This window comes from Macaca fascicularis, chromosome 6 (assembly GCF_037993035.2).
Source record: "Macaca fascicularis isolate 582-1 chromosome 6, T2T-MFA8v1.1".
Lineage (NCBI taxonomy): Eukaryota > Metazoa > Chordata > Mammalia > Primates > Cercopithecidae > Macaca > Macaca fascicularis.
Genome location: NC_088380.1, coordinates 164,026,198 through 164,053,804, shown reverse-complemented (window position 1 = coordinate 164,053,804; position 27,607 = coordinate 164,026,198). Strand labels below are relative to the sequence as shown.

The 27,607-nt window shown below is 42.4% G+C and overlaps 1 protein-coding gene across 1 annotated transcript in view; it reads right to left on the bottom strand.

Annotated features, from left to right (window-relative positions):
- Positions 1-3,072: 3,072 nt before the first annotated feature.
- The window catches only part of ITK (IL2 inducible T cell kinase), a 75,384-nt gene continuing 50,849 nt past the window's right edge, over positions 3,073-27,607 (bottom strand). Inside the window, exons 8-17 of the mRNA XM_005558384.4 lie at positions 26,628-26,682; positions 20,379-20,461; positions 18,397-18,530; positions 16,913-16,987; positions 14,768-14,939; positions 14,081-14,297; positions 12,467-12,531; positions 12,258-12,376; positions 9,245-9,402; positions 3,073-5,654 (exon numbers count right to left, since the gene is read on the bottom strand). Of these exons, the coding sequence (XP_005558441.1) occupies positions 5,583-5,654; positions 9,245-9,402; positions 12,258-12,376; positions 12,467-12,531; positions 14,081-14,297; positions 14,768-14,939; positions 16,913-16,987; positions 18,397-18,530; positions 20,379-20,461; positions 26,628-26,682 (1,150 nt within the window). The 3' untranslated portion in view covers positions 3,073-5,582. The remainder of the gene's footprint in view (positions 5,655-9,244; positions 9,403-12,257; positions 12,377-12,466; positions 12,532-14,080; positions 14,298-14,767; positions 14,940-16,912; positions 16,988-18,396; positions 18,531-20,378; positions 20,462-26,627; positions 26,683-27,607) is intronic.

Here is a 27,607-nt window from a genome sequence, read left to right as displayed (position 1 = left end):
AGGTATCTTGTCTTTGTCTCTACAGACCACTCCACTCTCTCACCCTGCACTCTGGTCCTGGAGACCGACCTCTATGGACTACCCTACTAGGGCTTCCTTGTCCTCTGCCTTCAGTGGGATTTGACCAATAGAAGACCCAGTTGATGGGAGGAAGGAAAGAGAGTGAGGCAGGGTATTGATGCCCCTGGCTTCCTCCCTGTGATGTTGCCTTGGGTTTCCTCTGTCCCTTACTAAAGGTCTTCTAATTTAAGGCAGCACTCTGTAATATTCTCTTTCCATATTTAAATGACCACTCCCGCTCATCATCCCTTCGGGCCTAGGGGGTGATAACTACTTGTTTCAAGCTACTCAAGCTGCTATAATGAAATACCTTAGACTGGGTAATTTATAAACCACAGAAATTTATTTCTCACAGTGCTGGGGACTGGGAAGCTTAAGACCACGGTGCCAGCAGATTCAGTATCTGGTCAGGGTTCGCTTTCTGCTCCATAGATGACACCTTGTTGCTGTGTTCTCATATGGCAGAAGGGTAAAGGGCAGAAAGGGACTAACTCCTCAAACCTTTTCATAAGGGCAGTAATCTCATTCATAAGGGCAGAGCCCTCACGACCTGATCACCTCCTACAGGCCTCACCACTTAATACTATTGCACTGGAGATTGTTTCAATAGGAATTTTGGAGGAGCACAAGCATTCAAACCATAGCATGAGTGCTCAGCTGTCGTTTTCCTCTGTACCACTTTCTAAGGTTCTCCCAAACTGACCCACACAGTTTTAAATAGTCCTTTGTGAAAAAGTTCTCCTCGAATTATACTAATTTCATTGTGACATGCTTGGTCCCTAACTGATAATATATCTTAGTCATCTTTTTAGATCATGTACCTAACAAAGAGCCATAGTAGATGAATAGTAAACATTTATGAAGTAAATAAATGACCTCTAAAACTCCTTCTACCACTCATTGTCTGATTCTGTTATCCTATACATTGTACCTTAGGGAGAATCTCAAAGTCATTGCAGACACACCGTTACACAACCATACACACCCCTAGTGCTGGTACCAAGGGGTGGCTCTGGGAAGTGAGCCTCAGTGCACCAAAATTTCAGCACCTTCCCCATTAAAGCTCACACAAATTAATATCTATTCTAAAGTAAAACCATGTGCTTACTGTTCAAATGCAGCTTCCACCCCAACCCTCTCTTCCTGACCAGGCCACCTTCCCAAGCCCTCTAATTGGGAATCTGGAGCTGTTTCCGCACCTGATGATGCACACACTCCCTGTCTTGCTGAATGAGGTATTTCTGTCTCTTCCTCAAAAGGGTGGCCTTAGGTGTTAGGAGATTCTGAGAAGAGCAAGGTCTGCAGGAAAAATCCTCTAAGAAGCGGATCTGTTCCTCCAATCTGCTTTTGACTTTCTCGTGTGGATGATTTGGCAGTGGGATTCAAGCCCAGAGGTGAGTTCTAGAAAGGACTGCATGGAAGCCTTGAGCTTTCTCATCCATGCTCAGTGGTTGGCACACAAACTGGCTCCTGCAATGGAGCTGGGCATTTGGTGGACTGAAAAACTATTGGACACCAAAACTATAACCACCCAGCCTTTATATTACTGGGATTTTAAGAGGGAAAGCTATTTTGTTGTTATCCAATAGTAAGTGACGAACTCCAAATTACAATTTCCGTATATCACCCACACAGCAGATGACAGTGAATGATTAGGAAAAATAATATGGTACTGTGAACAAGGCAAAAATCATCTCCGAATTAGTTTCTTTTCCACTGGCTTTGCCTTTCTCAAATCCATTCACTATGCTGCTGTCAGAATATACTCTTAAACACAGATCACAAATTTGACCTTCTCTTGCTGTGCCATGACATCTTTTCTACCTATAGGGTGAAATTCCAACTTCCTGGTCTTTTAAAGTATAGTTCTTGCCTATATTTATAGACTCAGTTTCAATTTACCCACCTCTTTTATCATCCTTACCTTTGCTGAGAAAATACACACACACACACACACACACACACACACACACACACACGTGTGCATGCACGCGCCCTCCAGCAATAGTGAACTGACAATAGCTTCCCAATACATCCTGTTCTCTCTACCTGGAAAGTATTTCTCTTACTTCTGCCCACTTACTTACCTTGTAACTCATAAATTTATCTTCAAAACTGGGTTAGACAGTATATCCTTGTAACAGTGCTTCTTAAACTTTAATGTGTATACAATTACCTGCAGATCTTGTTAATATGAAGATTATTGCTCAGTAGGTGAGGAAGAAGCCTGAGAATCTGCATTTCTCATAACATGGTGATGCTATTGCTGCTTGTCCAGGGACCACACTTTGAGTATCAGGGCTCTAAGAAGTTTCCCTTGGTGTCATCCTTTCCCTGATAGATTCCATCACTTTTCCTGGGCTCTTCTCTTCTTTGACCAGTTTTTTTGTTGTTGCCCTAATTGTTGTATCATAATTTTATTTCTTTATATGTTTTCCTTTACAATCAGACTAGGAATTTTTTAGAAGTAAAGACTATGCCTTTTCCATCTTTGTTTTCAAGAGGATACATACACTGAGCTGTGTGCAATGACCTGTAGGAACATTTGATATTTACTTGTTGAATGAATGTTGTTCAATGATATGTAGTCTTTAATTGTCTGTGGAAAATGAAACCATGTAACCATTTTTACTTAAGGAAAATTTCTGAGAGTTTGCGATTTAAATAACGGAACCCAGACCCTATGCACCACATTTCTTTTTTTTTTTTTTTTTTTTTTTTTTTTTTTTTTTTTTGAGACGGAGTCTCGCTCTGTCGCCCAGGCTGGAGTGCAGTGGCGCGATCTCGGCTCACTGCAAGCTCCGCCTCCCGGGTTCACGCCATTCTCCTGCCTCAGCCTCCCGAGTAGCTGGGACTACAGGCGCCCACAACCGCGCCCGGCTAATTTTTTGTAGTTTTAGTAGAGACGGGGTTTCACCGTGGTCTCGATCTCCTGACCTTGTGATCCGCCCGCCTCGGCCTCCCAAAGTGCTGGGATTACAGGCGTGAGCCACCGCGCCCGGCTGCACCACATTTCTTAAAACACAACTTTAATATTGCTATATTCAACTTTTAACTCTGTGTGCTCTACAAAGGATAACAGGTATTTGTAACATTTTTATTTTCAACACTAGCAGTGACTGTACATTAATAAATATGTATCTGATCCAAATATAAATACATAGTCTCAAAAGGTACAAAATGCAAAATCTACAAAATAAAACTAGAACCAAAACTCTGCATAAGGGAGTTCTCTACAAACACAGGGGACCATTTACAAAACGTGAGACGAGAAAAACCAGGCAGGAAGCCCATTTTGCGGGATAGGACACCGGGAGGTGAAGTATCTACACATGTTCAGTTAAGGCTTTGATGAATCTGAGCTTGAAAAAGATAATACCATGCACAGGGGAATTTTCTAAACCAAACCACAGAGATCAGTCAGTTCCAATGTTTTCTTTCTAGACTGAATGTTCCAGAAATCATCTCTAATTAAGGGTTCCAAAAGATAATGTACAAAATTCTAAAAAGGAAACAGAGATAATTTTGGATAAGCTGAGTAAAATCATCTTCTGAATGACAGAGTTTTATCTTGAGGCTCTCCACTTCACAATAATTATAATTAAAAGTTATGCATCTGAATCTCAAGTCAGTCAAAATGTCACATGATTTAGAAAGAGCCAATTGCAACATCATCCTCTCATATCAGGGAATGTCCCTCCTCATGAAGTATTCAAGGAGACTACAGCTGAAAGTTGGAATGATAATTAAAGGAAGGACTCATACTTCTACAGAAGAATCTTCTAAAGTTGCTTTGAAGCTCGTCTATAAATGGCTTCAAGCAACATGACTGGTGGGTTGTGAGAATTAAAGGGTTCATTAACTGAATAACTCCAAAGTTATTAACATGACCAAGGTAAGGATACAGAGTAGGAAAAGGAAAATCCTATTCCAAGTTGGAGGGCCATGCCATCAATCACAGTGGTCTGTGCCAGAGCAACACTATCGCTAGTGGTTCTATATTTACTTCTTTACTGACTTTCCATTTTTCCTCTCTGTTGTATTTATTCCCTCTTCAATCCCTTTCATTTTCAGTAGCAGGCAGTGTCGAATAGGAATAAAGAATCTGTGTATTGGGGTCAGACAGATTTGGGCTAGAATACCAGCTCTAGACTTTCTGGTTCCGTCACTTTGGGCAGATGTCTTGGTTTTTTAAAGTCTCAGTTACATTATTTGTAAAATGGGAATAATAATACTGCCTCATGGAGATGTGAACCCAGGGTGAACAGAGATAGTGCAGGAAAGTCTCCTAGCTCAGCACATATTCACCTTGCATACAGAAGTGCTCAAGCCAGAGTAGGCATTCTCGTGCCTCTTAGAAGCACCCCAGTCAGTGCCTGGCTGTTTCCATCCTGATGGTTTGAGCAAGAACAGACTCTTTATTTCTCTCCTAGAATTTTAGGAGGCTTGGAGTCTCAACCTTAAAATTGCTCAACCCTAGGGCCTAAACAAGTTTCAATTGCTCGCCAAAGCAACACTGACCAACACAATGCTGCCCTCTGTTGATGAGGATCGGATAGTGCAGAGAAGGGGCTGATTCCCAGAGACTGGAAAAACAGGATGCCCCTCAGAGTCCGTATTCAGAAGTGATCATTTCTTCTCAGGATGCTGGTGGAAGCGTTCTGTGCTGAAGAGGAGACATAGTCACCTGCACAGCTTCGTATAAAAGATGAGCATGGGAGTGATAAAACCTAAGGTCTCTTCTTGTACCACGTGGTTCTCCACCGTCAGATGTTCTCTTGTTCTGGCGCAGACATCAGATACCCAACGCTCCAAGCATGGGACCTGAACTGCTCACCCCAAACCATCCAACGGGTCTCACCATGCTCCCTTCAAGGAGAGAGGTAGCAGCGTACTCTGTAAAACCTCATAGAGCTGCTTCTCAGAATATCCGGCCTCCTGTGTGAGCAGCTGTTCTATCATTCTCTACGGCAGGAAGCTGTGGCTGACAGCATCACAGCAACAGAGCACACTCACTCTAACCTTAGTTAACTCACCAGTTTTCTTAGAAAAAGAGTCATGCTCTTTGTTCCCCTTGCCTCCATATCCTGGGATACTGTGTTGTTGGGTCGAATAAAAAGTCCCTGGAACCATAAACTTTAGATTCATGTTAAAAATAACAATAAAAATACCAATCTGGGTCTTACTCATGTCTCTCTCTATTACTAAGAAGTGCAAGAATGCTGCCTGAAAGCTGTCAGGTTGAGGTTTGTGCACCACATGTGACAAGAGGCTAGAGGGAGGGCAGAGACGTCATTTCTGTTCTGGCCTGGCTCCCAGCTTGGTGGCTGACCCTCCAGCTGTGGCTTGACTGCCAGCTGTGGTCAGGATGCTGCTTCCATGGTGACTCAGGGACTGATGCCACAGGCCAGGCTGCCTCTGGAGGGTCCTGGGTTGGTGGCAGCTTCTAATGCTCTATGGAAGGAGGACATATCCTTCCTCCGTTCAGGATCTGCAGCCCGTGGCCTGGTACTCAGTCTCTACTAAAGTCCCGATTCTGCAATTTCAGCCAGTTGACGCAGCAGTCTGGAGAAGGCTGGCCGATCTTCTGGTCTCTGGAGCGGGAAAAAGAACTCTGTAAGTTCCCTGTACTTGTGTGTCATAGGTAAATCCAGAACAAACCAGAATTTAATAGCAGCATCCCCTGCGGAGTTTTATATGTGCTTCCATATAGACTGTATTCCACATCCATGGTCCTAGTTTTTAACAGCAGGAATTCTGGAATCCAGTAGACTAGTGTTTAATTTCAGTTGTACCATGAATTAGCTGTGTGACATTGAGCAGGTTATTTAACCTCTTTGAACCTCAGTTTTGTCATTTGTAAAATGGGGATAATAATAGTATCTACCTCATGAAATTGTTTTGAGAATTAAATCACATATAAAAATATATCATGACATTAATGCTAAAGAACACCAAAATATGAAATATCTGGGTATAAATCTCAGAAAATATCTATAGGATCTATATGAGAAAAAATTAAAAATTCTAATAAAAGAAAGCAAAGAAGATCTAAATAAATGGACAGATACTCCATGCTTATGGACAGGAAGACACTATAGTGTTAAAATGTTAGTTCTTCCCAACTTCACTTATAGATTCAATGCAATCCTAATAAAAATCTCAGCAGGTTATTTTGTAGATATTGACAAACTTACTGTAACATTTATATGGAGAGGCAAAAGACCCAGAGAGCCAATATGATAATGAAGAAGAACAACAAAGCTAGAAGACTGACCCTACCTGACTTCAGGACTTACTTTAAAGCTACAGTAATGACAGGATGGTACTAGTGAAAGAATAAACAAACAGATTAATGGATCAGCCCAGATACAGATCCATATAAATATAGTAAACTAATACTTAACAAAGGAACAGAGGAGAAAGGGTATAGTCCTTTCAACAAACAGTGCTGTAATAATTGGACATCCATACGTGAAACAATGACTCTAGTCACAGACCTTATACCTTTCAGGAAAATTAACTCAAAGTGGATCACAGACCTAAATGTAAAAATGCAAAATTATAAAACTTCCATAATAACATAGGAGAAAATTTGGGGGACATTGGGCTTGGCAATGAGTTTTTAGATGTAAACCAAAAGCACAATTCATGAATAAACAAGTTGATGTTGAGCTTTGTTAAAATATTTTAAAAGTCTGCTCTGTGAAAGACACTGTCAAGAGAATAAGAAGACAAGCCACAGACTAGGAGAAAATATTTGCAAAGCACATGTCTGATAAAGGACTTGTATCCAAAATATACCAAGAACTCTTAAAACTCAACAGTAAGTAAACAAACAACCTGATTGAAAAATGGGCAAAAGATCTGAATAGATATTACCAAGAAGATATACAGGTGGCAAATAAGCATATGAAAATATACTTAACATCATATGTCGTTAGGAAAATGCAAATTGAAACAACAATATAATATGACTACACATCTATTAGAACCACTGAAATCCAAAACAACGAATGCTAATGAGGAACTCTCATTGCTGGTGGGAATGTAAAATAATACAGCTACTTTGGAAGACATTCTGGCAGTTTCTTAACAAGTTAAACATAGTCTTACCATATGATTCAACAAGCATACTCTTAGGCATTTGCCCAATTGAGTTGAAAATTTATGTGCATACAAAAATCTCCACATAAACATTTATAGCAGCTTTATTCATAATTGTTTAAAACTGAAAGCAAGCAAGATTTCGTTTGGCAGGTAAAAGTATAAACAAACTGTGGTATATCCATACAATGGAATATTATTTAGCAATAAAGAGAAATGAGCTATCAAGCCCCAAAGACATGGAGGGACCTCAAAGGCATATTACTGAGTGAAAGACACCAGTCTGCCTGAGCACTCACACCTGTAATCCCAGCACTACAGGAGGCCTGAGGTGGGTGGATTGATTGCCTGAGCTCACCTGGGCAGTGTGGCAAACCCCATCTCCACCAAAAATACAAAAAATTAGCTCGGCACAGTGGCACACGTCTGTGGTCCCAGCTACTTGGGAGGCCGAGTGGGAGGACCGCTTGAGACGGGGAGGCAGAGGTTGCAGTGAGCTGAGATCGCACCACTGCATTCCAGCCTGGGTGACAGAATAAGACCCCATTTCGAACAAAACAAAACAAAACCCCCAAAACCCAAACAAACAAACAACACAAAAACTGAAAGCAACCAAGATTTCCTTTAGTAGGTAAGTAGATAAACAAGCTGTGATATATCCATACAATGAAATATTATTTCACAATAAAAAGAAATTAGTTATTAAGCCACAAAAAGACATGGAGGGATCTTAAATCATATTACTGAGTGAAAGAAGCCAGTCCGAAAAGCCTACATGCTGTATGATGCCAACATATGGCATGCTGAGAAAGGCAAAGCTATGGAGACAGTGAAAAGATCAGTAGTTGTCAGTGGTCTGGGGATGAGGAGAGGGATAAATGGGTGAAGGACAGGAGATTTTTTAGGGCAGTAAAACTATTCTGTCTGATACTATAGTGACAGATACATGGCATTATGAATTTGTGAAAACCTACAGAACTCTACAGCACAAAGACTGAACCTTAATGTAAACTATGAACTTTAGTTAATGTATTAATAGAAGTTCATTAATTGTGACAAAAGTATCACACTCATGCCAAATGTTAGTGAACAGTGAAACTGTTCAGGTGAGGTGGGTATATGAGAACTCTGTACTCTTTGTTAAAAAATAAAGTCTATTAATTAAAAAAAATCAATACATGATGGTTAAAAGAGGAAAAAAGTGCTAACTGAATGTCACCCATCATTATTATTATTGCAGCTAATCCTTATGAAGTGGATAAGATTTGTTTTATGCCCTTGTTTATGTCTTTATTGTTTGTTTCTTTCTGATTATAAAAGCTCTATGAGCTCATAGATCAAGCATTATTTAATTCAACAGTAAGAAAAAGGAAGTTCAGAGAATTGTCAAAGATTAATGGGAAATAAATGGTAAAGCTGAGACAAAATCCTAGTGTTCTAAATTTTTTGTATTCTACCTTGTTGTCCTACAATGATCTGAATTTTTATTAATTCTCTATTTCAGCAACTTTCCACTTTGGCTGAAATGTATGATTTTCTAACTCAGCAAAGACTAAGACTCACAGTGATGGGACTCAAGCCATGGCCTGCAGTCCAGGGATGAGGTAAATGAGCCACCTGGGTGGGTACGGAGTAATTGCCTCCCCGTTTTAAATTGCTGAATGAATAAAATGTACTCAAATTAAGCCATTTTAATATTTTCATAGCACAAGTGAACTTCGTTCCCGAAGTTATTTCTATAACTTCTAATGGTTTTATGATGTTACAGATTTTTTTTTCTCTTCTCAGAAAATCGAGGAGGAAGCTGGCATAGGCCACACCCCATCCTCCTCTCTGAAGCTATGCTTATAGCTTGTGACATTATGTAGCAAACCAAATAACCTTTAAGGTCACCGTCAGCTCCTTTTTAGGGATGGGGGATCCATCCCGTTAATAGATCCTCAAAGTCATGTCGTTGCTAATCTATATTAGTTATCCCTCCTGCCTCATCCTTCCGAGAGGGTTCCTTTCTCTAGGGAAGGAGGCAGGTCCTGAAATTGTATACGACAATGCATGGGGAAGCACTTCCTCTGCTGACCTCTTTCCAGCAGTGATTCATAATCTGGTAGACATGTGTGGAGGCCAGCCGGGGCTTGTACAACCGAAATCCGGTGCTGATATCTTCCACCACCTCTGAGTTGCTCCGGTTTTCATACGGGATTTTGCCTTCACTGAAAACTTCCCACATCAGCACACCTACGAGAAATGGTGAGCACAGCACAGTGAATGACAAAGCTCATAGACAGCAAACAAACCAACCTGCCTCTAGAAATTACAGACTCCTTGGCACTAGGATCCATGTGCTACCTCCAGAAGTACATTGAGTCTACCTGAGGTTTATTAGGCCTGTCTTATTTTTAAAGAACTGAAATTTCCCAACCTTTGTAGTGGAGAAGGATTTTTCAAGATGGACCCTTTGTTATATCAAACTCAAATGCTACAACTAACAGTTGTAGACTGAAATACCACGATGCAGGATGTAAATGAATGGCGTGCAGGAGGTGTGACACTATAGGGATTGGGGAGGATTGTGGAAAATGAAATAAACAGTTCTGTCTTAAGGAGACAGCTATGATTTGACTCCAACCAAAGTATGGCACATGAAAATGAGGGATCAGAATTGTCACATTTTCTGATTTTTTTTTTAAAAAAGAAGTCAAAAATTAAGAGTTGAACTTCCCGAATTTTAAAAATACCATGCAGACTAAGCAAAACACATCTTTTGCTTGTCTAGTTTTGACCTCTGATTTAATCCCTTTCTTTTCCTCTTCTGCCCTTAGTAGAAATGTCACACCCAGCTTTGTCTTTATCATGTGCTGATGTATTCACAGGTTGTCAGAGCAAGACGGCTGCTTGCAAATCAGCTAATCCAGAGCTTTCCGAAGCTTGTTCCAGAGAATCTTAGAGTACCCATTCCCAACACATGATCCTCAAAACACCTGAATAAAAATCATCTCACAGCCTTGTTCAAATGGCAGATTCCTGGGCCCTAGCCCAGATCCAGTGATCAGAATCTCTAGTGTTACTCAGAGGTGCCTCGGGAGTTGGAAATTCAGAACCTGACCCTAAATAAGAATGCTTATCACTCCAAGACACCATAATTTTTAGTGAAAATTTATTTGAAAATGTGCTGCTGCTAAAACATGGCTTCAGAATGATTTCTTTAATACATAGATGCATAGATGAGATATGTATAGATAAAAAAATTGAGTGAAGTACAAAGGGGTTGACTTGTTCTGAAAAGCACACTGTTAATGAGGGCAAAAAAACTTAAAACATAGGACAAAGTCAAATGGGTTGATGCAGGCATGGAGCTTTCAGCTCATCCGGGTTTCTGTTGCTTAGGCTGGTACCCCCAGTTTTTTCACACTTTTTTTTCATTGACCTCTTTCTATTCTGCATCCATCCATCAACCTCATTTCTGGACTCTCTTCAAATAACATATTCTAGGCAGGGACGAATTTCAGCCCAACCCTCTAATGGTAAGATGCTGCAGGAAATTCCCAGGCTGATACCCTTTGGCTGAATAAACCCCATTCAGAGTCAGAAGGTGAATGTGCTAAAGTGGCCATTGCTCCAAATGTCTCATTGTGGGGCCCTTGCTTGGTGCAGTGTGATCAGTTTCATCACCCATAGTGAGATGACTGTACATCAGCCCCAACCTTCCTAGTTATACACACTGGGGAGAGGAGAGTCATCCAAGAATGCTGTTAGTAAATTTCTTTCAGGTCCATTCTGTAACTTAAACCTGGTTAACAAAGTGGCTGCTAGGTTTGGTGAACAGGGGACTGTTTTAAGAAACAGGTAGGACTCATAATTAACAAACCACTTGGCTCCTAGAGATGGATAGTCTAAAATGCTGGAGAAGATTTTTAACACTCATTCTTCTCCTAAAAGATTTACCTAGCCAACCTCCCCCTGGTTTCTACTACTAGTAAGACCTTGTCAAACCCTTCCTTCATACCGAATGGCAAAAATCAATCTTCAAGTAGTTTCTGTACACACTATAATTCTTCTTGCAATCCAAATCAAAGAGGTTCTCTGGTATATATTTGTTGCACACTTTAGTATGCACAAACTATGACTTCAGGTGACATGACAAATCCAGCAAGAACATTTGGTACATCCTGCCATACCAACATCATTCATTCATTCATAGCCCTTTGCACTTTTTAGAAATTCTAATTCTTTATCATGGCCTGCCACCTTCATTGTCTATTGTTCTCCCAATAAGTCAGTACCCCCTGTTCTTTGGATGCACCAAGATTTTGTACTTGCTGGTCCCTCTATCAGGGACACTGTTCCCTGTCTCTTCAAATGGTGACAGCTCCCTCCTATCATTCAAGTCTCTGCTAAAGAATTACCTTCTGAGAAAGGACCTCCCACACCACCCTATTCAAAGCAGACCCTCTCTCCATTCTAGTCACTCTGCCCCATTACTGTTTTATTTTATTCCTAGCACCTACTTATGATTGCTTGACTTTATCTTCTATCCCTTAGCTTGTTTATGATTGTTATGGTTTATGATGGTTATTATGATCTTTTGTGATTTTCTGTCTCTCCTCCCGTCTCAAATTTAGTTCCAAAAGAACAGAAGTCTTTTCTGTCCTATGAACCATTGCATCCTCAGCACCTAGATTAGCCCTTGGCATAGAATAGATCCTCAGTTAATTGTTGTTGAATGAATAAATATTAATACTTATTAAGAGATAAGTATGGAAATGTAATGTTGGACAAAACATGGTCCCTGCCTTCAAGGGGCTCATATTTGAATCTCTTGATTTCTCCAGCTTTTGACTTCACAGCAGCTGGCACCAGAACGCTGTCTCCACTTTTAGTTAACTCCCAACCATGTCCAATATCTCTAAAAACAAACAAAATAATGAAAGCCCTTTCATAGTTTTCAGGGCCTTTCTTACGCAACCCTCCAGTAGGACACCCTCATGATACGATACTGGGTTCAGTGTGGGTAAGGTTGTCCGCATTTGATAAAGGAAACAGCTGGCCTGCAGCCCAGATCTTGGGGCGGCGGGGCCCAGCATGACACTCACCAAATGACCACACATCCGATTTGCTGCTATAGCGACTGAAAGAGAAAACTTCTGGGGATGCCCACTTCACCGGGAATTTGGTGCCTGTGGAACTGGTGTACTGATCATCAAGAACAAACCTGGGAAGAGAGTGGAGGGAGAAGGTCAGAATGTTCCGGGGGCCTGAGTCCCATTCCTGAGACTTCACTGGCACCACCTCCCTCTTTTACCTTGTCATCCCAAAGTCGGACACCTTGATGACTTGATTTTCTCCCACCAAACAATTTCGGGCAGCCTGGAGAGGAGACAGGCAAACAAAGGGGGAGAGGAAAACTGTTGATGGGTCGTCAGTAGTTAAGGAGTCTCCTATAATCCCAGTCCTTTGCTTTACTGCAGTGCTGTCATACAAGGGCATCCTGGAGCTTTACAAATGTTAATTAAGCCTCACAAATGCCTGCTAGAAGTTAACTGGAAAGTTGAATGTGTAAGATCCACTATCAAGATGAGTAAGTTTATCTCCATTCTTGAGTTCTAATTAGAAATCCTTGGTGTTGTCTAACCAAGGATAGGCTCTAATGCAACCTGATGTGATAGGAAATGTTAACATCAGGGATAACAGGAAGAAAGTGTCTCCCAGTTGACTAGATTAAGAATGTTTTGATGTTGTTAATCCTCTTAAAACTATTCTTTAATAAGGAGAGGTCGGGCGCGGTGGCTCAAGCCTGTAATCCCAGCACTTTGGGAGGCCGAGGCGGGCGGATCACGAGGTCAGGAGATCGAGACCATCCTGGCTAACACAATGAAACCCCGTCTCCACTAAAAATACAAAAAAATTAGCCAGGCGTGGTGGCGGCGCCTGTAGTCCCAGCTACTCGGGAGGCTGAGGCAGGAGAATGGCAGGAACCCGGGAGGCGGAGCTTGCAGTGAGCCGAGATCGCGCCACTGCACTCCAGCCTGGGCGACAGAGCGAGACTCCGCCTCAAAAAAAAAAAAAAAAAAAAAAAAAAGGAGAGTATCTGACCCCAAATTAGTATTATACAATGTTGCTTTGAAAGAGCCCTTAGAGATAACACCCCAGTGTGTCTCCATTTTTTTTTTAGATGGAGTCTTACTGTGTTGCCCAGGCTGGAGTGCAGTGGCATGATCTCAGCTCACTGCAACCTCTGCCTCCTGGGTTCAAGCAATTCTCCTGCCTCAGCCTCCCGAGTAGCTAGGGTTACAGGTGCCCGCCACTAAGCTCAGCTAATTTTTTTGTATTTTTAGTAGAGATCGGGTTTCACCATGTTTGCCAGGCTGGTCTTGAACTCCTGACCTTGTGATTCACCCACCTTGGCCTCCCAAAGTGCTGGGATTACAGGCATGAGCCACCACGCCCGGCCGTATGTCTCAAATTCTAATGTGCGTACAAATCACATGGGGAATGTGTTAAAATGAATATTCCTGAGTCCCAGCCACCAGAGATTCTGAGAGGAGCTTAAGGGCTTCCCCAGTGTGATTCTGGTAGACCCTTGAATAACACCTTCAGACAAACTCAGTTTCCTCAATTTACCAGGAGGAAACTGAGTCACAGGGAGGTTAAGAAGGAGTGGCAGTGATCTCCATTTTGGAAGCATATAAACTGAAATGCAGGAGGTGAAAGACTTTGGACTGGGATTAGGGCCCAGAAGTAAGTCCTCATGCAGCACTTTCCACTAGGACCACCCAAAGTAGGTGAAGGAAGGGAGAAGTTGAGAGAGGAAAGGAGATTGTCTGTGATGTATTATTTATTAATGCATTCCCAGTCATTTCAGTGAGACCTGTCCCTTTACCCTGGACCTGTGGGTGTTCACCCTGCGTGCTCATACCAAGTCTCTGTGGATGACACATGCCTCTTCCAGGTAGGCCATGCCCTCACACACGTCCAGACACATGCCCAGCAGGGTCTCTGCCGCAAAAAGTCCCCGCTGGCTGCGTAGATAATCTGACAGGCAGCCGTGCTCCATGAACTCAAACACCAGGCAGATGGGGGCCTGCTCCAGGCACACCCCATACAGCTGGACCAGTTTGGGATGAGACAGTTTCCTGGAGGAAAAAGACAAGGGGTGAGATGGCCTAAACTCAGCCTCCCCAAAATGCCAAAAATATTATGGTACCAAAATAGCCAATGGTCATTTTGTCTAATTTATGGTTTGGATGAAAATAATATTCATTCCCTCCCCAAAACAAAAACATGTCATTGGAGCTGAGACCTGACAAATGGCAAGGAGTCAGCTGTGTGTGTGAAGATGAGCAGAGGCCAGTGTGGCTGGCATGTCATGGACCGGAGGAGAGATGGGTAGGAGCTGAGAAGGGGGAGGTAGGCATGATCAGATTATGGTGGGCCTTGGAGACCACTGTGAAGAGTTTGATTTTATGCTCTGTGCGATAGGAAGCCACTGCCGGGAGCTTGCACAGGGAGATAGTACTCTATGGCATTTGAATGGCATTTCAAGAACACGGAACTGATGTTCCTCCACCCAGAGTTTCTGCATATCCCTGTTTCGAGCACTCACATCATGACTTCAGCCTCCTCTATGAAGTCTTCTTCTGACATAGCCCCTTCCCGAATGGTTTTGATAGCCACCTTGTCCTTGTTGAGCCAGTAGCCCAGATGCACCAACCCAAACTGCCCACTGCCAATCTCTTGTACAAAAGTGAGCTCTGAGGGATCAATCACCCATTTCCCTGGAAGAGAAAGAGAGAGTTCCCTGGGGTCAGCAAGTGGTAGATATAAGGTACTGGGATACCAGGGGATTATAAAGCCCTATCTAGAATTTTAGCCTATGTTAATATAATTCAAAGATGGCAAATAAATAATCTTTTTTCCCACCTAATAACATAGGATATGCTAGAAAACTATCAAAATATGTGTGGGAAGGTAACATGGAAAGATGAAGGAGAGTGGCATTAATCAAGATATTAAAGAAACCATGTTAATCAAAATATTAAAGAAAGGGTTCTTGCAACGTCACAACCATTTTCTATGTCTGACTCTAAAGTTTTTATTGTCATTTTTCACACTAAGTAAATTTCATTTGAGCTGATCATTCTTTCATTCGTTCATCTATCAAGCGCATCTGCTATATACGCAGAACTCTATTAGGCCTTACTGGGGCGGAGGGGCAGTTAAAGAGACAGATTCAAAGACAGTTTGTGCAGAGGCACAGTGTAGCACAGTGTCTGGCACATGGGAGGTTCTCAAGAAAAGTTTAACAAACAAATACGAGATTCCAAGGCTCAGTTTCCTCACCGACCAAATGCGTGGGCTGACCAGATAATATCTGAGATCCCATCCAGCATGGACACATTAAGATTCTACATTTATTAGAATACCCTTATTTTCATAAGGAGGCCAAAGAAGCATTATCCTTTTCCAATGCTCGGTCTGGTACCTAAACAGCAAGATTTCTACCGCTTTGAGGCAGAGACTCAACAGCAAGCAGTATTGAGCACCTACTATGTGCCGGACATGGTGCTGGTTAGGGATAAAGAAGCACATGCGTGGCAGTGGTTCTCAAAGTATTGCCCTCTGACCACCTGTATCAAAATCACCTAGCATGCTTGTTTAAAATGTAGACTCGGCTGGGCACAGTGGCTCATGCCTGTCATCCTAACACTGGGAGGCCGAGGCAAGAGGATTGCTTGAGCCCAGGAGTTTAAGGCCAGCCAGGGCAACATAGTGAGACCCTGTCTCTACAAAAAATTTTTAAAAATTAGCCAGGCATGGTAGCGTGTGTCTGTAGTCACAGCTACTTGGGAGGCTGAGGTGGGAGGATCGCTTGAGTCCAGGAGGTCAAGGCAGCAGTGAGCCGTGATTACGCCACTGCATCTCCAGCCTGGGTGACAAAGCAAGACCATGCCAGAAAAAAAAAAAGAAAAAAAAAAAAGCAGACTCCTAGACCCTATCAAGGATTGTGTTTTGGTGAGTGTTTGGATAGGAACTAGGAGTCAACATTTTTAATAAGCATTCTAGAAGACTTTGATGCACACTGAAGTTTGAGAACCACCAACCTAGGAGATAAGAAATGAAAATTAGGCAGCCTTCTGCCTAATCCACAGGCAGCGCACAGTTGGGGCCAAGGCTATGCAAAGCCATATGCCTTCAGAGTCCAGGCAGATAATCCCAAGTGAGTGAAGCAATTCCATAGGACAAGAAAACATAGTAGGGGCTGCAGCACTGGAGATCATGCCACGCCTAAAGGCATTCCAAAGAATTTTAACACTCTCTTATGCAGACAAATACTTCCAGATGCTGTCAGCTTGCAGTTCTTGCAATAGTCTGCTACTCAGCCAACTAGATGATATAAAAGTTCTAGAAGATAGGTGGAAACACAGTGCTAAGGCACGGTTTTCTAATATTTTTCTAATAGCATTTAGTAGAGTGCTCTGTACAAAGTAGGTGCTTAATAAACACTTCATTAATGAACTCTTCACTAAAACCAATGGCCACTGGTTTGACCTAGAGAAATATGCTTATGTATGTACTTCTCTTACACACAATGTAAATATTCATTAGTGCCATCATCTCTAGATATATAATATACTTGTTTTAATGGTGATTTGTAGTCTGGGGAACAGGTAGGCTCATGGCCAGTTTATTCAGAATTTGCCCCAGACCTTGAGGGACATGAGTTTACATTCCTGATTGTACTGCTCACCGTATCTCAGTCCTGCTGTAACTGGAGCTTTCTGCCTCCCAAAACACACTGGATACCGGAGTCGAGTCACCAGGCCTGGGATGATTGAAAAGCCAAGAAGCAGTGGTTAGGGCTTTGCTGTAGCAACCATCTAACTTAAATCACTACAAATAATAATAACAATAATAATATTCAGATGCAAAAGCTAATTTTATTCTGGAAAACAAATCCCAAAGCCTAATTATTGATATCGCACCCTCCTTGAAAACATCATAGGCACAGATGGGCAGGTGGTAAAATTTCATGATTTCTGTAAGATAACTTGCTAATAGAAGATATATAATATAATTAAATATTTGTCATATTTTTGTATTTTTGTTTATTATTTATGGTCAAAAAGAAGCCAGGGTGGGCTTTTGCCAGTTTTCATTAAGTCTCCTGTGTGGGTGCTGATATCGTTTGGATGTTTGTTCCCTCCAAATCTCATGTTGAAATGTAATCGCTGGCTGGGCATGGTGGCTCACACCTGTAATCCCAGCACTTTGGGAGGCTGAGGCGGGCAGATTACCTGAGGTCAAGAGTTCAAGACCAGCCTGGCCAATGCGGTGAAACCCCGTCCCTACCAAAAATACCAAAATTAGCCCGATGTGGTGGCACACGCCTGTAATTCCAGCTAATCAGGAGGCTGAGGCAGGAGAGTCACTTGAACCTGGGAGGTGGAGGTTGCAATGAGCCAAGATTGAACCACTGCACTCCAGCCTGGGCTACAGAGCAAAACTCTGTCTCAAAAAAAAAAAAAAAAAAAAGAAAAAGAAAAGAAAGGAAAGGAGGTGGGGCCTGGTGGGATGGGAGGTATTTGGGTCATTGGGCAGGATCCCTCACAAATGCCTTGGTGCTGTCCTTGTGATAATAAATGAGTTATCACTCTGAGTTCATGCAAGACCTGATTGTTTAAATGTCTGTGGCACCTTCTCCCTCCTCGCTCATGCTCCTGCCATGTGATACTCCTGCTCCCCTTTTGTCTTCTACCATGACTGAAAGCTTCCTGAGGCCTCCCTAAAAGCCAAGAAGATGCCAGCACCATGCTTCCTATAGAGCCATGGACCAATTAAACCTCTTTTCTTTATAAATTACCCAGCCTCAGGTATTCCTTGATAGCAATTCAAAAAAGCCTGACCCAGGTGCCTTTTGCCTTTGTCCTCTAGAGCAGTCCCCAACCTTTTTGGCACCAGGGACCGACTTTGTGGAAGACAGTTTGTCTATGGATGGGTGTGGCAGGGGGTTGCTTTCAGGATGAAACTGTTCCATCTCAGATCATCAGGCATTTGATTCTTATAAGGAACGCACAACCTATCCCACAAGTGCTGTTCACAATAGGGTTTGCACTCTTATGAGAATCTAATGTAGCTGATCTGACAGGAGGCGGCGGTCAGGCAGTAATGCTTGCTCACCTGCTGCTCACCTCCTGCTGGGCGGCCCTGGTCCACCCCTGCTTTAGAGCTTACCTCCTCCATTATGTTGGTGATAGTTGATGAGAAGAGGGATGGAATCGAACACAAACTTTTCAGCCACATAGTATCGCTTAGGATTGTCATTTGTTTCCTTGATGTGATAGTGCTTTATGCAGGGGTTGTTCTCACTTAAACAAATGAAGCATAAATGTAGTGATTATTAAGAAGCAATGTTGAGACAAAAAAGTCTACTAGTATTAAGTTCTTATTATCTTTGTCTTGTAACCTCTCACAAGATGGTAGATATTGTTCAGCTTGTAAGTCAGTGTTGACAGGTTGGCCCTGGGTGCTGCAGCACTGTGTTTAAAAGGACTCTGAGGTTGTGTCTGGACCCAGTGGACAGCAGTGTTGTGATGGATTGGTGATGGTTCTTCCACTGCCACAAAATGAATGAAGGGAAATATTTGCTATGTGATTGCTTTGCCTGTTCTGTGAATTTAACTGATTGCCAGCATACGTTCAGAAGGCCTCTATGACCCCTTCACACTTACTTGACTTTACACTGCACAGGATGAACCTAACAGGCCCGACGACTCTCCTTAGAAAGGCCTGCCTGCACGCTTAGCCCTTGGCTGGTGTTGGGGAACTGGGATTTCGGGAGGGCTCTTTCTCTAACTGATAAGGGTGGTGAGCTTTGCCTAAACTGTTTGCTAGAAACAGTGTGATTTATGGTGAACCCTAGTTTTCCTTTTGGGTCTCTGGAATTTTGGCATGTGCTAGGCAGGGGCTGTCTATGGAAACAGCCTCCAATAAAAGCCTTGGGCACGGAGTCTCTGATGAGTTCCCCTGGTGGACAGAGCTCACGTGCGGTTACGACTTGTTGCTGGAGGAGTTAAGCACATCCTGTGTGGCTCCAGTGAGAGAGGACTCTTGGAAGCTTGTGTTTTGTGGCCTCTAGATTTTGTCCCATGTGTCTTTTCCCTTTGCTGAGTTTGCTTTGTATCACTTTGCTGTATTAAATATCAATAAGTCTTAGTCCTGTAAGGCCTCCTAGTGAGTTCCTGAAGCTGGGGGTAGTTGTGGGGAGCCTCAACACAGACTGTATGTTTCATCCCTTCGCCATCATACCTGCGGGATTGCAGGTCACCTCCTTACTGTCTCCCAGCCATGGCAGAGGCACAGCCCCTGTGTTCCCTCCCATCCCTGGATCAGGCCCTTCCTCTTTGCCACCTGCCCTTGCTCCACGTCCTGCTCACAGTCTCAGTCTTCCAAAAAAATTTTCCAAAGACACCTTAAAAATTATTTGTCTTTTCTCTTAATTCCGACTGCACTTTGGTCATTGTCAAACAGCTTAGTTCTAACTAATGTTCTAATTAGAAGGGAATTTGAGCCCTAGATAGGTTCTTAGACACCATTTTACAGAGAAGAAACAGGCCCAGAGGGGCAGAAAAGGAGCTAGGGTCTTGCAGTCCAGTTGGCTGGAGGCTGGAGGTGCCTTGGCCCGTTCAGACCCACGGCCGTAGGGAGGCACCATCAGCTCCTGAACCTCGGTTTCTTCTGTGTGAAATGAGCATAGTAATACCTGCCTTCAGGGCTTCTTAGGATTGGAAATGGTCTGCATATTTTCTGGCACATAATAAAGATTCAGTTAACGGTAGGTAGTTTTATGAGCAGAGCCAGAACTGCAGTTCATATATTTTTGCTTCCAGATAGAAATATCTCTTCTGTTATTCTATGTATTAAATTATATACTCATCCAATACAGTGCCAAGTATTTTATGTCTTTAGAACTCTAAAATCGGAGATGCTAATTGAAAGAGGACCTGGCATCCACCCCCAGCTCTGTCACTTTCTAAGTCTCTTAAGTTCTATCCTTCATCTCCATGGCCTTGGTTTTCTCAGAGTGAAGAGGGAAAACAGACCATTTCTAGTGAGCCTCTACCTCTTGCACTGTCTGACTTTGTCATCTGTACCCCAGTGCTCACACACTTCAAAAGTGTTTCTCTCCACTTTGCTGAGCAGAGTTAGCTCCATACCTCACAACAGCCTTGGTGAAAACAGACACAGTGTATGTTCCCGGAGTCCTGGAATCTCTTACCATGAAGGCTCCTTCTTTGCCCTGGAATGGTTAGAAAGAACAGAAGGTTAGTGATCTCAGGAAGCCAGGCTTATTCCTCCAGCTCCCCTTTCTTGCCCAGAGAAGGAGGAAATACTGTAGGCCCACTTGGCATAGAGCAGATTTCAGTAAGAATGGCTACCGTTTCATTTACTCCTGTCCTTCAGTAGATATTCCTTGGTCTCTGACGTGGATCCCAGACTGTTCTCGGGCTGACATGAACCATGAATGGAGACAGACAGACATAAGCTCTGCCCTTTTAGAGCTCCGCATGGATCAGACTCTTTACAGATATTTTCCAACTCTTACCACAATATTGCCATCTGGATATTGGTATCCTTAACTGCCAACGACACTGAGTGCCAGAGAGCTTAAGTGGCATTCCCGCCACCCACAACTAGAAAGTGACCGAATTGGGATTTGAACTCTGGCATGCAAGCAAAGCCCAGGCTTGGTTTACTACTCCAGATGCCTCCTTTCAAAGAAAGTTAGAAGCTGCTTCTCCATTCCCCTACAAAGTCACAAAACTGTCCTGAAAACTTCATCAGTGTCTTAATGGGAATATAAAACTTTTACATTTTTTTTTAGATTCAGGGGGTATGTGTGCAGGTTTGTTACGTGGACATATTTCGTATTGCTGAGATTTGGACTTCTATTGAACCCAGTAGCTAGATAGCGAACATAGTACCCAATAGGTAGTTTTTCAGTCCTTGTCACTCTCCCTTCCTTTCCACTTTTGGAGTCTCCACTGTCTATTATTCCTATCTTGATGTCTGTTTAGCTCTCACTTATAAGTGAGAACATGTGGTATTTGGTTTTCCGTTTCTGTGTTAATTCACCTAGGATAATTCCTCCAGGTGCATCTGTGTTGCTGCAAAATGCACAATTTTGTTCTTTTTTAGGGCTGCATAGTACCCCATGGTGTACATGTGCCAAATTTTCTTTATCCAATCCACTGTTGATAGGCACCTAGGTTGATTCCATATCTTTGCTGTTATGAAGAGTGCGGGTGTCTTTTAGGTAGAATAATGTATTCTCCGTTGGGTATATACCCAGCAATAGGATTGCTGGGTTGACTAATAATTTTATTTTTAGTTCTTTGAGAAATCACCAAACTGCTTTCCACAGGGGCTGAACTAATGAACATTCCTACCAACAGTGCATAAGGATTCTCTTAATGATAATATATTTCTTAGGCCCTTTCCAGAGTGAGAATTTGCTGCAGGGCAGAAGGAAAAAACATTAAGCTCCTGGTTTCATGAGAGAGGTGGGAAGAAGGGAGTGCCCTGAGAATGTAACTTTCACCACCCTGACAATTTTGCCAGCACTGACGAAATAAGCACTAATAAATGGACATACCATTGTATTCATTCTTGGTGGAAATTAAAAAATGAGAAATCTATTTTAAGTCCTTCATATCTAACACTCTGTTCCTACTCCGCTGTAAATTTGCGCTGGTAACATTTATTAAGCCTAATATTATGATTCACTTAACTTAGACATAGTGAGGGCCCCAAGTAAAGGTCAGAGTTAGACAAGATCCTTGTGCAGATGGCATACACTTGGAGCATAAGGAACAAAGTATATAGAACCTACAACAACGCAAATCCCTGTATCCCACAACTACAAAGATGGTTTGCTTATGGGTGCACACCTGTGCACTCACACAGTAGCCCATGCTAATTGTTTGAATTCTAGAATCTCTGGGTTTAAAACGAATTTTCTTTTCTTTTTTTTTTTTTTTTTTTTGAGATGGAGTCTCATTCCGTCACCCAGGCTGGAGTGCAGTTGCGCAATCTCAGCTCACCGCAACCTCCACTTCCTGGGTTCAAGCGATTGTTTTGCCTCAACCTCCCAAGTAGCTGAGACTACAGGTGCCTGCCACCATGCCTGGTTAATTTTTTGTATTTTTAGTAGAGATGAGGTTTCACTATGTTGGCCAGGCTGGTCTTGAACTCATGACCTCCAGTGATCTACCTGCCTCACCCTCCCAAAGTGCTGGGATTATAGGTGTGAGCCACTGTGCCTGGCCTTAAAAGGAACTTATAAAGATGAGTAACTGTATAAGCTTCAGTTTCCTCATCTGTAAAATGACCGTTGGAAGGTTGTTGGGAGAATTAAGGTAATGGGCCTAGAATTGCTCCTGGAGTACAATACCAGGACAAGGACTATTAGGGTTATTATTGGCCATTATTATCACATGCTATGGTATGCTACTTATTGGAAGTAATTATTCCATTGTCAGTCTCCATCTGAGACATGTTGGATATGTTAGGAGTATTTTTCTTGCTTTCTGTTCTTATAATTTGAAAGTGACCTTTCAGAAGATAATCTCAACACACAGGTTAAGTTACTGTGAAAAGATGGACTGATAATTCATAGTCTCATTACGCTGTGTTATATTTTAACAGTGTCTCTGATGTACCGCCATCTTTCATTCTGGAGATGGTGCTTTTCTTCTCTGGAAACAAACCAATTATTAAGTCAACATTGAGTCTTCAATGACAGTTTATAATGTCTGAACTTCAGGTCACCCCATGTGTGAGATGTTGTAAGGTGTTCTCAGTGAATTACAGAGTACCCAATTCCAAGGAATTCACCATCTACCTAGATGGGTAAAGACAGAAGAGAAACTGCTGAGATTGGAGGCAGAGTGAGAACAGAGCCACTGGAGAAGTAATAATACTAATAATAACATTTGACCTATAAGGGTTCAAAGGCAAGAAAACCCATTTTCCATAGCTAGGGCGAGGGAAGGCAGGAGAGAGTTCATGGAGGAGGCAACATTGGAAGAACGGATACAGCACATTAGGAGGTGCTTTTTAGTGGCTCCCAAACATGGATAAGTTCCAGAATAACTTGGGTGCCACCTCTAGAGGTTTTGATTGGATAGGCCTGGAGTCCAGCAGTTTGTATTTTTAAAAAGCTCCTGCAGTGATGCTTATGATCACCCAGGTCCCCCTTAAGCGGAGTTGTTAGTTTAAAAACATTTATTAGGCCGGGCGCGGTGGCTCAAGCCTGTAATCCCAGCACTTTGGGAGGCCGAGATGGGCGGATCACGAGGTCAGGAGATCGAGAGACGATCCCGGCTAACACGGTGAAACCCCGTCTCTACTAAAAAATACAAAAAAATAGCCGGGCGAGGTGGCGGGCGCCTGTAGTCCCAGTTACTTGGGAGGCTGAGGCAGGAGAATGGCGTAAACCCGGGAGGCGGAGCTTGCAGTGAGCTGAGATCCGGCCACTGCACTCCAGCCTGGGTGACAGAGCAAGACTCCGTCTCAAAAAAAAAAAAAAAAAAAAAAAAAACCTTTATTAAGCATTCAATGTATTCGTTCATTCATTCAACAAATATTTATTGAACAACTACAAGGGGCTAGATACACTTTTGGGTGCCTAGGTACAGCAGGAACAAGATAAAGCGTTTATAGTGTAGTGGCAAAATATGTATGAGGCAGTATACCAGGAGTTTTAGTTCATAAAAAGGTGTAATGAATCAATTCATCTCTTTTATTATTATTATACTTTAAGTTCTGGGGTACATGTGTAGAACGTGCAGGTTTGTTACATAGATATACATGTGCCATGGCGGTTTGCTGCACCCATCAACCCGTCATCTACATTAGGTATTTCTCCTAATGCTATCTCTCCCCAAGCCCCCCACCCACCGACAGACCCCGGTGTGTAATGTTCCCTTCCCTGTGTCCATGTGTTCTCATTGTCAACTCTCACTTATGAGTGAGAACATGCGGTGTTTGGTTTTCTGTTCCTGTGTTAGTTTGCTGCGAATGATGGTTTCCAGCTTCATTCATGTCCCTGCAAAGGACACGAACCCATCCTTTTACCAACCCAAATGCCCATCAGTGATAGACTGGACAAAGAAAGCGTGGCACATATGCACCATGGAATACTATGCAGCAATTCCTCTCTTAAAGGTCCTATACTTATTAGATAAAAAGACTCTAAATACACCTAGAAATAATACAGCTATTGTTTCAAAAACAGCATACAAAAACAGTGAAAAATAGCAAGAAAATGCCCTTCAATTCTATCCAGAATCTGGGCTAAGTTTGAAGTTTGCCCTCATATTTACCTAAGGAGGAGAAAAGAATTTGGTAAAGTAGCTCAAAATATTAGTAAGGAGTCTGGGCATGGTGGCTCATGCCTGTAATACCAGCACTTTGGGAGGCCAAGGCGGGTGGATCACCTGAGGTCAGGAGTTCAAGACCAGTCTGGCCAACAGGGCGACACCCCGTCTCTAGCAAAAATACAACAACGAGTTGGGTGTGGTGGCATGTGCCTGTAATCCCAACTACTTAGGAGACTGAGGCAGGAGAATCACTTGAACCCAGGCAGCGGAGGTTGCGGTGAGCCAAGATCAGGCCACTACACTCCAGCCTGAGTGACAGAGCAAGACTCTGTCTCAAAATAAATAAATAAACAAGCAAACAAACAAAACAAAAAACTCTCCTCCACATTCATATATATCAATAAGGAGGAATGTTTCAACTGCCAGAGCAAGCAAAATGGACTTAGCACCTCACAAGAACTGCTGTAATACAGGAATCATCTCTAGGAAATTATTAATGTGGGCTGTTTGAAGTGCTCCTCAGACAACATTAACTGATGTGTGATTTAATATAACAAAACTACACTTGTTTAAACACAGTGTAATTCAGAGTTTTAATTAATTTTGCACTCCACTCAATTAGCTCATATTAATCAAGTTCTACTTTGTTATCCATTAACATAGACTGGCGCTGCCAGGTTTGAGCTGGCCATATTTGCATTGTAAATTTAACTTGAGAAAGTACAGATTCCCAGGAACTCATGCTGGAGACTCTGATTCTGTGGATCTGGAGTGGGACCTGGGAATCTGTACTTTTGAACATTTCCCAGCAATTCTAAAAAATTGAAAAAAACAATTCTGTATTTTTTTGGGGGGAACCCACAGGAAACAAGTACTGAGTTGGTGTAGAGCCAAGGAGAGACCAGAGTTCAGTAAGGACTCAGCTCAACTTCTTTTCCTTCATGGAATCTTTCCCAACTCCGCTGGAGTTTACCTCAGTTTATTTTAGATGATTTGCTTGCTCTTTTTTCAGCATTTGTCTTGTTTCCCAAGAGTCCCAATGCCATGGACTATGGTTAGCTGTGTTGGTCACAGGACAAGGAGCAGAAAGTGGCAGGATAAGGGCTGGGGAATTGACATCCCTGATTTAATCCAATGCTCCCCTTCTACTCATTGATACACTGAGGCCCAGAAGGAAGAAGAGAGGTCCCCAAAGTCACACACTGAGTTGATGACTTAAGGAACTAGAGCCCAGTACCTGCCCCCACCATACCGTGTTTTCTACTTTTCTCTTCCCTTTCTCCCTTAATCTTGACATCCCTGAGTAAAATCAGCTATGCATGGCTTTAAAGAATAACTATTAAAACAAGTGCTGTGTTCCATCTGGACTCACAGCCCAGCCAGGCTGCATCAGAGTCACAAGCACCTCTGACCTACACCGAGAAGAAGGCATGGCAGACCAGCCCTGATGGCACTCCATGGCCAGCCATCACCACTCATAAAGACTGCTGCAGCTGTGGTGATGTCTGCATGCCAATGCCAAGCCCAGGTTTCTCATCCTGTGGTTTGCTAGTCCTGTAAATTCCCAGAATATTTTCACCAGACACGAAAACTATTGTTAATCCAACCTATCAATCCACTGCACGGGCATAAAACACAGCAAGGCTGAAAAAAACAAGACAATTCTTTCTTTCCTTTTTCCCTTTCTTCCCCTCCCTCCCTCCCTACCTCCTTCCCTCCCTCCCTTCCTTCCTCCCTTCCTCCCTTCCTCCCTACCTCCTTCCCTCCCTCCCTTCCTTCCTTCCTCCCTCCCTCCCTACCTCCTTCCCTCCCTCCCTTCCTTCCTTCCTTCCTCCCTCCCTCCCTACCTCCTTCCCTCCCTCCCTTCCTTCCTCCCTTCCTCCCTTCCTCCCTTCTTTTGACAGGTTCTTGATCTTGCCCAGGCTGAAGTACAGTGGTACAATCACAGCTCACTGTAACCTTGAATTCCTGGGCTCAAGGGATCCTCCCACCTTGACTTGACAAATCGCTGGGATTCCAGGCATGAGACACTGCACCTAATTCATTTTGTTTTATGTCAAAAGACAGGTTAAGGAGACTTACTGTGTCCCAAAGAAGTTTTTCAGCTTTGTCTCGGCTGATACTCTTATTGTACCACCTGAAAGCAAATAAAAGTCATATGTCAATGACATATTTTAAAGTGTCATTAGTTATAAAAGACAATGCTAGAAAATCATATGGTCATTTTCTATTTCTGACAGTGCTTTAAACAAATTTTTAAACAAAATTTTAAGTATATTTTACTTATTTAACTTATTTAACAAGCCTGCACACATATGTTTCTACCAGTGCCTTTAAACTCAAAAGCAAATGCATGATTCATTTCCAGGTATTAAAATGTTTAATTGGAAAGAAACACATGAAACAGAATTGGCAAAATATCGATCATTGTTGATGCTGGGTTTGGGGAACGTGGATATTCATTATATTATTCTCTCTACTTTTGCATATGTTGGAAATTTTCTAAAATAAAGTTGTAGAAAACATTAATTTTCCTCTTCGTTTCATAAGTCAGTAGGCAGTTGGTTGTAAGGAGGAGGGTGCTAGTGCAGCTATAAAAACGTAATACCAGTTTGAAAGTTTAGCAAAAATCCTTTTAAAACAACTGTAGTATTTTCCTCTTTAAGACTGGTCTTCCAGACATTCTGCCAAGTAATTGCATTCTTTTTATAATTTTGTTGTCTGGTGAAAAACAACTATACAATGGTAAAGAAGAATATAAATGATTTTTAGGGATGAAGGTTTTTTTTTTATGTTGTTAACAATATTTGAGCCAACATCCTAACCTCTCTGGCTGCTTTTTAGGTAAAAGGAGGCAGACTGATCCTCGGTTAATAATCAGTTTTGAAAATTAATAAATCCAGGAGGAAAGAAGTTCTGGGTAGGGAAGAAATACCACTTAACAAACTTGTTTGGCTATTTGAGAGTAGCCATGATTAAAGGCATTCATGGATTCATTAGAGGTTTTTGAACATTATAAGACAGAATAGTACATACATTACACGAACATGGGCTCTTAGAGA